Source organism: Grampus griseus, assembly GCF_964374135.1.
Source record: "Grampus griseus genome assembly, chromosome: 10".
Classification (NCBI taxonomy): domain Eukaryota; kingdom Metazoa; phylum Chordata; class Mammalia; order Artiodactyla; family Delphinidae; genus Grampus; species Grampus griseus.
The window spans coordinates 102,752,515-102,765,618 of record NC_139004.1 but is presented as its reverse complement, the minus strand read 5'-3'; the positions used below and the strand labels follow the sequence as shown (position 1 = coordinate 102,765,618).

The 13,104-nt window shown below is 63.9% G+C and overlaps 1 protein-coding gene across 2 annotated transcripts in view; it reads left to right on the top strand.

The window, feature by feature from the left end:
* Nucleotides 1-13,104, top strand: part of EEFSEC (eukaryotic elongation factor, selenocysteine-tRNA specific) — a 149,503-nt gene that overhangs the window by 117,776 nt on the left and 18,623 nt on the right. Inside the window, exons 5-6 of one of the 2 annotated variants that reach the window (XM_082664663.1) lie at nt 3,829-4,485; nt 10,808-10,964. In XM_082664663.1, the coding sequence (XP_082520789.1) occupies nt 3,829-4,485; nt 10,808-10,964 (814 nt within the window). The remainder of the gene's footprint in view (nt 1-3,828; nt 4,486-10,807; nt 10,965-13,104) is intronic. The other variant, XM_082664664.1, reaches the window with a different exon arrangement.

The following is a 13,104-nucleotide window of genomic DNA, read 5'->3' as shown; positions in this document are numbered from 1 at the left end:
CCTGACCACCCAGGAGTCATTAGGTCCCCAGTTAGTCCCCCTCACAGCACCTCCCCGTGGTCTTAAAATTCTGCCTTTATTAGCTGATGGTTTAATTAGCATCCCCTCACCTGCAAGCGGTCAGTTCCATAAGATCAAAACTGTGTCCGCCGCCCCTGGGCCGTTCCAGGGCCTGGGCCGGAGCTTGAGGGAAACTGGGTGACACGTGGTGAGTGGGCATGTGGGTGGTGCCTCGGCCCCTCCACGTGGGTCTTAGTGAGGATTTGGTAAGGGAGTTGAGCAGGAGTGTCTCTCGAAGTTGCCTAGAAAATGACAGGAAAGCCTGTTGTTCCCGCCCTTAAGCTGGTGAAACTATCCACATCTCCTCGTTAGTGTCCTCAGTGGGATCTTGTGTTCCTGACGTGGATCCGGGGCAGCTTGGCGGCCGATGGCGTGGTGCCCCGCTGCCTGTCCCCGTCGATCTGTTTCCCAGCTTCCTGTCTGGGCCCTAAAATCTTGATTTGCACAGTTATTTGTCTTGCTGCTCTTCACGGCGCCCTCTTAGGGCATCTGTATTATTTCAGTCCTAAGAACGTGAGCTCCGTGGGGAAGAGAACATGCTTTGAATAGCGCCTGCTTGACCCTGGGCCTGGGGGCCGGGGGGACCATCAGGTGGCACGAGGCCCTGGCCACCCTCGGGGAGGCCCGTGAACACACGGGCCCCGCTCAGGCCCCTGCGGGTCTGGACTCCGTGCTCGTGCTCTGCCAGCTGTGCTCTCACCATGAGGGGCGCGTCTCTTCTCCCTCCTGAGGGGCTGCCACGGACCGGCTCTGTCAGCAGCCCTCCGTGCCAGGCGCTGGGGGTGCAGCAGCAGGTGGAGCCTGGCCCTGTCTTCAGGGTCTAGGAGGAGAGACAGACACATTTGATGGACAGAAATGGAGAAGTCAGACAGTGCCGAACGGTGGAGAAGACGTGTATCCACTGGGCGGACACATCCACTGGGTGGACGTGCACTGGTGCTCAGTTTACCTGGCGGAGGCAAGCGCTCACTCTCCTGTGACCCAGCAGCTCTCGTCCAGGCCTGGGTCCTGCAGCCTTGTCCCCACACCTGCACCCTCAGGACTCCTGCATAGGAGGGGACCCGTCACACCACACCCAGCAGAAAACTGGAGACGACCCAGGGGCTCGTGGCTGGGAGACTGGACAGGGGCCTGTGTGCACCGTGAGATGCACGGTGTCACGACAGGTGAGCTGCAGGTGCAGGCAGCACGGGCACCAACTCCCAAGTTCAGAATCTCACAAAACAAAGCAAGTTATCGATTAGACACGTGTACTACATATGTGGTAAATCTCTACACAATTATAGACACGTATCAATAAAAAGAAGAGACACGTTACACGCCAAATTCAAGAGAGCAGTTCCCTCCAGCTGGGGAGCAGGCAGGAGAACTGGCTGGGGGAGGAGCACGTGGTGAGACAGACGTTGATGGTGATGTTTTGGTTTGTATTGTAATTTAAGTCAGTAAATGCACGGAGGCAGGGACCGACAGAGCTGTCAGCCAGCAGTGACCACAGAGAAAGTCAGGTTCAGAGTCAGCGGAGGAGAACAACCAGCTCTGTCCAGAGCGGGCAGGGAGGAGGTGCCTTGGGAGCTGGGGTTTAGGGATGGATGGGAATTTGCCAGGTGGAGGTGGTCCCAGGGAGAGGAGCCTCAGGGGCAAAGCTCAGAGGCGTGTCTGCGGGGGGAAAACGTCAAGCCTCCGGGCCGGGCCGGGGCTTAAGCGTTGCGAAGAGCTGTCCAGTGGGCCGTGGGGCGGGAGGTTCCAGGGAAGGCCGCTCGCGCTCACGGGGGAGCCAGGCCAGCAGGAGTCCTGGTGGGGCAGCAGAGGGGGTGCCCTGGGTGGTGGCACCGATCCCCTGTGGAATTTCAGTTGGTCAAAGGGGCTTCCTCATCACGACAGTTCCACCCACAAGGTTTGAAAGTCACGCTGTAGGAGATGGGAACCCTTGTAGAGGCTGGTGCCGAGGAATTACTTCATCAGACGTGCTAGGGAGCTGGCCTGGAGGGGCTCCGGGGTTGAGGGCCAGGGGACAGCTCCCGGCTCGGGGGGAGGAGGCATGACTGGGTCCTGCCTCGCTGGGCAGACGCTCAGTGTAAGATAATGTTCTCCGGTTACTCTGAGGTGCATTCCTGAAAAGCTTAGTTTCCCGTTGCCCCTGCGGACCGTTTCAGAGATGTTTTATGTTTCTCTTTGATTGATCTTGCCTGTGGCTTTTGACACTGTGCTTCTCACTTTCTCTGCCCCCTGACCTCCTGGTCAGGTCGTTAATGGTCTTTAAACAAACACGTAAGTATCAGGCTCTCCAGGAAAGGACTGGGCTCCTGCGGCTCATGTCAGCACAGCACCCCCTTTATGGGGAGAGAACGGGGGCTCCGCACGCCCGACCGCGTAGGCGGGGTGCTCGCGACCTGAAGGTCAGAGCTGGACTGGGCTCCTGCGGCTTATGTCAGCACAGCACCCCCTTTATGGGGAGAGAACGGGGGCTCCGCACGCCCGACCTGTAGGCGGGGTGCTCGCGACCTGAAGGTCAGAGCTGTCTTTGGTGTGATGATTTTTGACGGCAGGTTTTCGGAAATCGATTTCACGTTTCTCTGCTGCGCTAACCAGGGGTCCCAGCACAGATTTGATCTTATCACTGCGACGTGGATCTTGGCGTAGACGTTTGTTCATTTTGTGAACGTTTGTTGGGGCCTTTTCTGTGTCTGTTCCTGATTTAGCAACCGTAGGTGCAGAAATGTGCTGGTGTGCCGGTCGGTGTGATGGTTTGGAAACAGATCGGGCGCTCCTTTGCCATCGCTCCCGGTGACGTCCGGCCTGCTCCCCCGACTGCAGGGCCTCCCCCCACCCCCGCCTTTGCACCTGCGGGTCCCCCCATTTAGAGTGGACTTTCTCTGGCCTCCGCATAGCTGGTTCTTACGATGGGGTCTCGACTCAGACATGGGCTCCGCAGAGATCTCCCTGGCCTCTGACGGCAAAGAGCCCGACTCTCCCCACCCCCGGGCCGCCTCCAGCGTCGCCATGTGTCGTTTCCTCTAGAGCGTCTCATAAACAGTATACAGGTTATGGTGGTATTACTTACATGTATCTATACACAAAAATGTTATGTGTCAGTTTTATTTATATTAATATAAATTTTGTTAACATTAATATATTTGTAATGTTGTTGCTGTTTCTGGACGCTAAGCTCTTTGAAAACGTAGCTGGCTCTGTCCCACTCCCGGAACAGTGCCTGCCACACAGCAGCCCCAGGGGACCATGTGTCTGGTCAATGAAGAGCCACTCTGCCCTGTAGAAGCCCGCCGGCTGGCAGCGGGCAGGTCCAGAGCAGGCAGTGACAGCACAGCAGGCGGTGTGGGCCAGGAGGGGCTGGGGCAGCACTGAGGAGAGGCAGCAAGTCCTGCCCACGGGGGTCTGGGCAGACTTTCCAGAGCAGGGGTGTTTGTCCTGGGCTTTCCAGGCAGCCGGGCATGGCTTGGCAGGCGTGGGGCTGGCAGGGAAGCAAACCTAAACAGAGGGCTGGGGAAGAAAGCGTGGGATGGGGCCTGGGGGTGGAGCAGCAGAGGGGACCCCGGTGGTGCTGGATGGGCTGCAGTGACCGCTGCCTGTGTCCCGGCCTGGGTGCCCTGTGAGCCTGGCGCCGCGTTTGCAGGGTGGAGCCTGCTCCGTGCAAGGGGCGTGCGACCGGGTGCCGGTGAGTGTTGGTAGCGCCGGGACGGGGGCTTCTCCAGCTGGAGCCCCCCAGCCTTGAGGCTCGGCCTCAGCGCTCCCTCTCTTCCTCCCGACCAGGTGGTGAGGAAGGTGAAGTCCATGCAGATGTTCCACACACCCGTCACCTCTGCTGTGCAGGGGGACCGGCTGGGCATCTGTGTCACCCAGTTCGACCCCAAGCTGCTGGAGCGTGGCCTGGTGTGCGCCCCCGAGTCTCTGCACACGGTCCATGCAGCCCTCGTGTCCGTGGAGAAGATCCCGTATTTCCGGGGATCCCTGCAGACCAAGGCCAAGTTCCACATCACCGTGGGCCACGAGACGGTCATGGGCCGGGTGATGTTCTTCAGCCCTGCCCCCGACGGCTTCGACCACGAGCCCGTGCTGGACTCCTTCGACTTCTCCCAGGAGTACCTCTTCCAGGAGCAGTACCTGTGCCCGGGCTCAGTGCCGGCCGAGACGGACGGTGGGGAGGCCGACAGGAGGGTGGGCCAGGCGTCCGAAGGCCGCTGCCCCCGGCAGCAGTGGGCCCTCGTGGAGTTCGAGAAGCCCGTCACCTGCCCGCGGCTGTGCCTGGTGATTGGCTCCAGGCTGGACGCGGACATCCACGCCAACACGTGCCGGCTGGCCTTCCACGGCGTCCTGCTGCACGGGCTGGAAGATAAGAACTACGCCGAGAGCGCCCTGCCCAGGCTGCGAGTATACAAGCTGAAGCACAAGCACGGCATCGTGGAGCGGGTAAGCAGCCTCCCCCTCCCTCCCGCCCACCGCCCTGCCGGGTCTGACAGCCAGGACGGCCTCGGAGACCTGGCTCCGGCGCCTGTGGTCTCCAGACAGGGAGCAGGCGGGAGTGGCCTGCGTCCTCTCCGCCAGTTAGAGCCAGGCTGACACGCAGGCGGGGCCCATGAACCCGCCTGGCCCGCCTGGTCAGTGCAGGTGGTTCCTTGGGCGCCCCCCGACCCCCTCATCTGTGCCTGCAGCCCTGCATAGGAGCCCATGCCTACCAGGCCACAGGTGAATGGGTGGACGAACACGCAGGCCTCACTGTGTCCCTGTGGCGCATGCTCGTGGGGGTCAGGCATGGCAGTGGTGGTCCTGGGACTCGACCGGGTTCCGCTGACTCAGGGCAGCAGTGCTGAGACCCCAGTGTCGGGGAGCCCAGGTTCTTGTGGGGTCTGCCTGGAGGCTCCCAGCAGGCTATGGTTCTGATCCTCGTGCAGCAGAGGAGGGTCACCCCTCCTGGTCCAGCCCTGAGTCAGTGCGGGCGCCGGGTGACAGGAGGAGGTGTCCAGGGCCTGACAGTGGGTGTGCCGGGTTTTCCATCGCTCACGCCCTCTGGTCTCGCCCCTCCCCTGGGCCCCCGGGTGTTCCCCTCCCACCCCACCCCTCCCTTCTCAGGATCCTCCCTGGCTGCTCAGGCCCTGCTCCCCTTCCTCTGCAGCCCCATGGGGAGATGAGAAGACGCCCTTCCTTACCCGCTCGCAGGTCCAGATGCAGGATCCTCAGCCCCGTGGGCTTGGGCATAGCCCTACGGCCCAGCCAGCAGAGCCAGGGCTCCTGTGTTGCCTCATGCACACCCTGGAGCTGGTGCACACGGCTGCCCCCCGCTAAGTTGCTCACTCTGTGGGCCCCTGTTTCCTCATTTGTAAAAATCACATGGACGTGGGACTTCCCTGGTGGCGCAGTGGTTAAGAATCCGCCTGCCAGTGCAGGGGACACGGGTCCGAGCCCTGGTCTGGGAAGATCCCACACGCCGCAGAGCGACTAAGCCCACGAGCCACGACTACTGAACCCACGTGCCGCAACTACTGAGCCCGCGAGCCACAACTACTGAAGCCCGCGCGCCTAGAGCCCATGCCCCGCAACAAGAGAAGCCACGACAATGAGAAGCCCGCACACCACAACAGAGAGTAGCCCCCGCTCGCCACAACTAGAGAAAGCCTGCGCACAGCAACGAAGACCCAAACACAAACAAAAATCAATCATTCAATCACATGGACGGAGGTGGGCAAATGAGGGCGCATACCTGGGATAGTAAATGCCCTGCACCGCCCCACGCCTCCGACTGCTGCCACAGCCCGGGCCCAGCAGCCCCACCGCCCCCTGGCCACGGCAGCTTGCGTGGTTCCACCCACATCACTAGAAAACAAAGGTGTTGCACCAACTCCCACTCACTCGCCTCTCCAGGCCACCGGGATGGGGACGGCACTGCGCCCTCACGTGCATGGTGGGCCCAAGGCCTGATGGGCACAGGCAGGCCGGCGGGCTGGGCGGGGGCTGCCAGGGGACCCAGGCGGGGGCGAGCAGAGGACTGGGCATGGCAGGTCTCCCGCCGAGGCCACAGGGACCCAGTGTGCCTGGGCTCCAGGCCCGCTGGACGGGCCCCTGCAGGCCAGGCGTTGGGTGAGTCTCTTCCCCTCAGTTTCCTTGCTGGAAAAATGGGGGCCGTGCTCCCCACCTCTCAGGGCGGTAGAAGGAGGGGACGCCGCTGTGTGTGAAGTGCTAGCGCAGAGCGCCGGGCTCGGTGCTGTTCACTTGGACTTCCCTCGCGGCGCGGCGGCCCGGGCTACCAGACGGCTGCACCTTTCTCTCCCCCGTGGTGGGGTCAGGCCGGGCGTGCCGGCCACCCTGGGCCTGGCATCCACTGACGCCGGACAGGGAAGGCCTGAGGGCATGGCCAGAGGAGCCTGTGGCCTCTGCCCAACCAAGGGTAAACACGCAGACGCCACCAGGAGCGCTGGCCGGCTTTGAAGTCTGAAGCGGCACTGCCTGCCGGCTTCCAGCTCTCCCCGCTCCACTGCTGATGACTTGTTAGACGTGCCCGGGGCACCAGGTGCGGGCCGGCCTGCGACTGCCTCTGGTCAGCACGGGTTCCTCGCCATCCGGCAGGCTAGGCCCCCCAACTCCTGGAGGAAGCAATGCTGCGGTCCAGCCAGCCGCTCGGCCAGCTCTGCTGCCCCCTGCCCCCCACTCCGCTCCCAGGCTGCTCAAGGAACAGAGGTTCTTCCTGCAGCAGAGGCCGAGCGGGCCCTCGCCTGGGGAAATCCGATGGCTGCCCACGTGTGCTGGCCCAAACCCAGGCCTCTCTCCTGCCGTCTAAACAGCGTCTGATAGCCAAGACTCTCCCTCAGCGGCCGAAATGCTTATTGGCCCCCCTTTGAAAATTGCCTTTTTGTTGCTGTATAGATGCAGGGTCAAGGCAGCTGGACACGGTGGAAAGAGCTGGCTCTGGATCTGATGTACTGAGCAGGTGCTGCTGCCTCGGCCCGGCCGCAGACCAGTCACACCCCTCCCCCACCCCCGGAACCCGTCGCTTCTTTAACGGAGTTGGTGGGGAGCTGACGCGACCACGCGTGCGAGGGCCTGGCGTGAAGCGAGCGCCCAGCAAAGAGTTAGCCTCCCTTTCTCTCCAGGAGAACGCAGCTGCCTCTGAGGACGGTGCCTTTGTACCTCCTCGTCAGCACCGGCAGGGACTCTGCCTGCGTTGGTGCCTGGTGACGGGAACAGAAAGAGGGAGGGAGGCTCCGTGCGTCGGGGTCGTGGGCCGCCAGGCTCGTCACTGCCAGGCCGGGTGCCCGTTCGGTGCTGGGCAGGCCCAGTTTTGAGGAAGACGGCCTGGTCGGCCTGGGAGCGGGCGTGGCACAGTCCCCCTCGGGTGACGCCCAGAGCCTGGCCGCCCGAGGCCTCCCCGCCTGGGCCTGTGGAACTCGCTTGACCAAGTGAAACAACTTGAAGGCTAATGTCCGTTCCTGGGTTTGCCCCAGGAGATAACAAGGGGTGGATCGTTGCCCCCCAGTGTACTTGGGCATCAGACACGCCTCGCCCTGCGCTGGGGGAGGAAGAGATGCAGTCTTGGCTCCTGGTTTCTGAGGCCGGGCATCGTCGTCCAGGGACCCGGGAATTGTCGTTCCCGGTGACTCCGAGGGCCCATTCGCGGCACAGGTCTCCCCCGGCTCCCGTCCTCCGAGGGTTGGCTGACTCGCTCTCGAGGTTCTGGGTGGGCTAGAGGAGCCCCCGCCGCAGGTACTGCTTCTGTCATTCTCCCAGCTTCATATTCTGGTCATCGAGGTTCTGGCCGCTGGGCAGTTGTCCTGCTACCAGGTCTCAGGTGTTCTTGCCAGCACCAACACCCTTCATCCTAGCAACAGCCTTTTCCAGAGGAAGGAACTGAGGTTCAGAGAAGCCCCATGCCCCGGACTGCAGAGCTGGAGGAGATGGACCAGGGCCCCAGCCTTGCCAGCCCTCTCTGCTCGGGGCTCCGCTTCACGGCCAGCCGCCCCTGTCTCCTTGCTGCCGCTTCTCCAGTCTGAATTAGAATAGTCGCTCCAGAACTTGGGCAGTTCCCAAGCCTCATCACGGCAGCCGGCCCTGAGAGAGACACACACGTGTAATGACATAATTACGTGCGCCGCCAGCCAAGTCCCCGCTCAGAGGCCGGGGACAGAGGGGACTCGCCTGGTGTGGAGGTGAGGTCCCGGGCTCTGTGAGCGGCAGTGACTGCTCTTGGGGAGCTCGGCCTCCAGCCACCAAAGGCCAAGAGACGAAGCGGATAGCTCACGCAGACGGTGCACGTTTCCCTGGGAGCTGTGGCTGTAACCGTGTGGCGGCTCAGCGTCGCTCCCGGGGAGCTGCCGCCCGCAGGTTCCACGCACGTTGCCTTTGGCTCCTCGTCACGGCGGTGGGTTCAGAAGGAAAAGCCTCTGGCTAGTCTCAGAAGGTCTTCCCTGGTTGGATGTGCTGGTGTGTCTGATCTCTGAGGTCCCTGCCTCGGCTGGAAGCGTCATCTGGAGAGGAGCTCAGCCCTCAGGGGCACGCACGTTCCAGAGACGGAGGGGCTGAGTTTCACCATTTCCCGCAGCCCGGACAGATGCCGCCTCTGGTCTTCCTGCAGCACTGCAGAGGCCTCCCCTCTGACCAGCGTCATGAAATGAGGGCTCCTGCCGCAGCCGTTTGCTGAGCCCCTCTCACGGCCCCACCCCCTGTAACTACTGGAGGGGTGTGTTCTGGGGGCGCAGAAATGTGCACCTGCCACTCCCGCCAGTCCGGAACGCTCCTGCGGGGACATTGCAAAGGCCTGGCCGGCTGGGGTTCGAGTTTCCACTGTGCCCCTGGCTCTGGCATTCGCCACCCGCTCAGATCTCATCCCTGAGCGCAGCTCTGACCTCTGCAAAGTGGCCGTGGAAATCCCTTGCAGACAAGGGCTCTGCGAGGGCTCAGTGTGACCCACTGGTGCCTCAGTCCGCACAGGCTGGGGTCTCCGAGGGGCTGGGGGTCGGGGGTCTCCGAGGGCTCTCCTCCCAGCGACAGGCAGTCTCAGCGGCCAGGCTGACCTCGGGACCAGCCTCTGGCTGTGGGGAACGTGGAATGCCTGGTTCAGAACCATTGGGTCGGTTCAGCCAAAGTCCTGGCACCTGCCGGACCAGGCTGGGCTCCTGACGAGGCTGGGACAGAGTTCCACGTGCAGGCCGTCCTGGGGGGGTGGGTACGGATGGGGATCCTGCGAAAGCGATGGGGCCACCCTGCACCATTGGGGCTGGTGACGTCTGCTCGCCTCGACTCCCCTGTGCTGAGGTCGGAGGAGCTGCCTCCGCTCAGTTCACCCTGCGGCCTTGCCGGATGCCCTGCAGCGGCAGCGGGGACGCCCGCAGACGGTGCGGTGCGGAGGGCCGAGCCGGGTCCGGCCACGAGGGGAGCCCTGTGAGTCTGGAGGACAAGGAGGAGGTCTCGTGTGGGGACGAGACTGAATTACAAAGGGCTGTGCAAGTGGGAACGATGATTCTTATCATTGCCCGTATCCGATTCATCCATCACTGGGGAGAGGAGGAATGCACGTACCTTTCATCTAGCGCTATGAATCAAACAGGATAGGATATGTTTTTCCAAAAGGTTTTGAGGGTAAATGGGACAGTTTCTGCTTTTCAAAACAATCCATCCATTTGGCCCTTGGCCGGATCGTGGCATCTTGGGCAGAAGCAAGATGTTTCTGAGCCTGGCCCCCGGGGGCCCCCAGGAGCAGGTCCCACCACTGGCAGTACGTCCGGCCTCCACGCGGCTGCCCGAGCTGCTGCCTGGTCGGACTCCATGCAGCTGCCCCAGGCCGGCGCACGGGGCCGGGAGGGCAGGAGGAAGCCTCCCCAGTCTCTCCCGTGGCCCCCTAGTGGGACCCGGCATTCTGAGGCCTGGTAGAGCTGGTCTTTACACATGCGTGTGCACACACGCCCCCTCCCCTTCTCTCTGCACAGAGGCCTGGCACCTTCCTGGCACAGGCCCTGGAGAGGAGCCTGGCAGGTCCAGGGAGGCCTGCGCCTGAGCCGCCAGAGGCCAGGGCTGGCGGGACTCACGCATCGCCTGCCCCGAGCTCAAGCCCTTGGGAGAAGGTTCCAGAGGAACACAGCTCGGGGCGAAGCCAGGGCTGCCCCAGGCCAGCTTCCTCACACACACGTGTGCCTCCACTCAGCCTGGGCCTCCACGTGGACAGCCGCGAGCCAGGGGAAACGGGGCTCCAGCAGGGAGAGCCGTGGGGGCACTGTGGAGGTGGGGCCGCGGTCTGCGGGTTGGATGTGGACCAGGCCAGGGAGGGGGGCCCTAGGCTGGGACACACGTGCGTGTGGCGGGCGGGACGGCAGAGGCCGGGTTCTTAGAGCCTCCTCGGTGCGGGGGATGCTGGAGAGAGGGTGGGCACCATCCCCTCAGCCTGCAGTGCCGTGAAGGCTTTCCTGAGGAGCGCTGCCAGCTTGGGGACAGGTGGGCGGGCAGCCGTGCAGAGGCGGGCAGCTGCGGACTCTCGTCACCTCTGCCTGTGGACTCTGTGGCCGTGGACGGGCAGTGCCTCCCCCTCCCATCTGTCAGGTGGGAAGTGCCACGTGGACGAGCCGAGCGCGTCCAGCCAACCAAGTGCCCACAGCCGGCCTGGTGCAGCCCAGGCCCATCTGGTGTCCGTGGGGGGGAGTGGCAAGCTGGCCCGGGCACCACCCGTGACACAGGCGGACCGCCTGGGCAATGTGGCAGCCCAGCCTTTCCCAGGCACTAACGCTCTCTCCGGGGCTGGGTGTGGGCGCAGGTGATGGACGACTACAGTGTGATCGGCCGCTCGCTGTTCAAGAAGGAGACCAACATCCAGCTCTTCGTGGGGCTCAAGGTGCAGCTGTCCACCGGGGAGCTGGGGGTCATTGCCAGCGCCTTCGGCCAGAGTGGCAAGTTCAAGGTCCACATCCCTGGTGAGTGTGGTCGTTTTTTTCTGCTCACGGGAGCCGTGCAGGGGAGGTGGAGACGGCGCCCAAACGCTGGCCCTCGGCTCAGGGTCTAGGCCCGCCCATGCCAGCACTGCGGGCTCAGCCCGCGTGGCATCATGGCTTCTGGTCCCGCCACCTGTGGCTGGAAAGCCATTGTGCGTCCTGGAGGAGCCTGGTGTGGACCCGGCATCTGGTCCGACCGCCCACTGCACCACCCCGTGACCTGTGCGTGGACGGGACAGTGCTGCTCAAACAGGCGTTTCCGAGGGACACGCTTGGTGAGGGAGACCACCAGGGCTGGCACGCGGCCCCGGAGCCAGAGCGTTGCCCAGGACGTGCGTTGCCACCTCCTTTCCTGCCTCCCGCTCGGTTTGAGGTGGGACTTGTCTACGGTGGGGTCGAAGTGCGCGTCTGCTGCTGGGACAGAGCACCCAGGTGTCCTCAGCTCCACCCCTGTCACTCCTCGCAGCCCAGCTTCCTGAGGTCCCGCTGGCCAGGTGTGGTGGCCGTGGTCGGGGCAGAGCGAACCCGTGTAGGAGGTGTGGACTGTGAGCTGAGCACGAGGAGAGGGCCGTGGACGGCCGGGGGATCCCAGGAAGAGGGACAGCTGAGTAGGGCCTGGCCACGGGGGGCGGGGGGCCCGCAGAGAGGGAGACGCGGAGGCCCTGAGGACGGGGCGGGGGACGGAGTGGGGGGCCTGCAGAGCCCCGGGGCAGGCGAGGACGGGCCCGAGGGGTGCTTCCGTTAGCGGATCCGTGGGGTGCACACGCGTGCCTTCACACCCGCACGTGGCTATGCTGCTTGGAGCTGCGGGACTAGGGGATGGGAAGCTGCGGGTGGGCTGCATCTGGTGGGCCTGGGGCCTCGGAGCACGGCTTCTCCGGCGGACTCTCCGTGTGGGGTGGTGCCCGCCCGGCTGGGAAGCAGGGTCCTCTCCTGAGAGCCTGGCCCAGCTGTTGCCTCGTGAGACCCCCTCTGGCCCTCGCGAGGGAGGGCGGCGGTCAGCAGAGGCCCGCTTCCTGCGGCCCGGACTGTGGGACTGTGCCCTGAGGCCTCTACCGAGGCGGGAGCCCCGTCACGGATGAGGGACCCCGGGCAGGCAGGGGTACCCGTGGGAGTCCAGCCACAACACCGGGCTTCAGGCTCCCATCCTGTCCTCCCCACTGTCCCTCGGCCACTCCTGCTCGGCACTTCAGCCAAACTGGGCCCCAGGGAACACGTGCAGGCCCGTGTCCAGACCTCAGTCCCCAGGGCCCCAGCCTGCACATGTGGGGCCCTCTGAGCACTGGGGGGTGAGAGCCAAGCTGCCTGAGGGGAGAGGCCCACCCCGGGCGCCCGCCCACCAGGCCTCAGGGCCCTGCTGGTCCACACAGAGGGACGGAGGGCGGCGTCCGTGTCCTCTCCCGGGGTGGACGGCATCATGCCGACCTTGCCCTGCTCCCCTTGCTCTAGCCCAAGGCAGACTCAGAGTTGGACGTCCCAGAGCAGGAACGTGGGAGGAGGCGTGTTTGGGACCCTGGGTTCTGGGGTGGGGCAGGGGCCGTGGTGACGCTGCTTCGGGCAACTCGAGTTCACATTCCTGCCGTAGGTCAGTGTTGCCTGTTAATAGGTCTGCTTCCTGTTTGTGGCTCTTAAGCTTCTTATTAAATATAACTGGTCAGATTCCTTCATCCCACCCACTCCCACTCCCGCCCTCCCCGCCCTCCACCGACGCTGCTTGTCTTTTCCTGCCATCCCTCCCCTAAAGGATTACTTTTAACCTTTTGGGAGTGCTAATTGTGAAAGAATCTTCAGTAAACCGGACGTCCGGCGCCAGGTGGCGCAGCGGCGGGACTTTTGGCCCAGGTTGGGGACGAGCCAGGTCGGGAGCCCGGGGTTTTGGGGCTGCACACTTGTCGGCCCCCGGAGCAGGGGGCGTCTGGGGGCCCGCAGACCGTGGACGGGGCGGCGTTCAGTGTGGCGTACGGGCCTCCCGCTGGCTCTGCAGGACAGCTGGCCAGACGGCGACTGAGGAGCCCTCTGGGTGTCCTCCCCTGCCCCACCCGCAGGCCCAGGTGCACTGGGGCCTCTCATCTCGGAGGCAAGGCCCACAGGGCCAAGCCGGGGTGTCAGAGGCCGGTGGCAG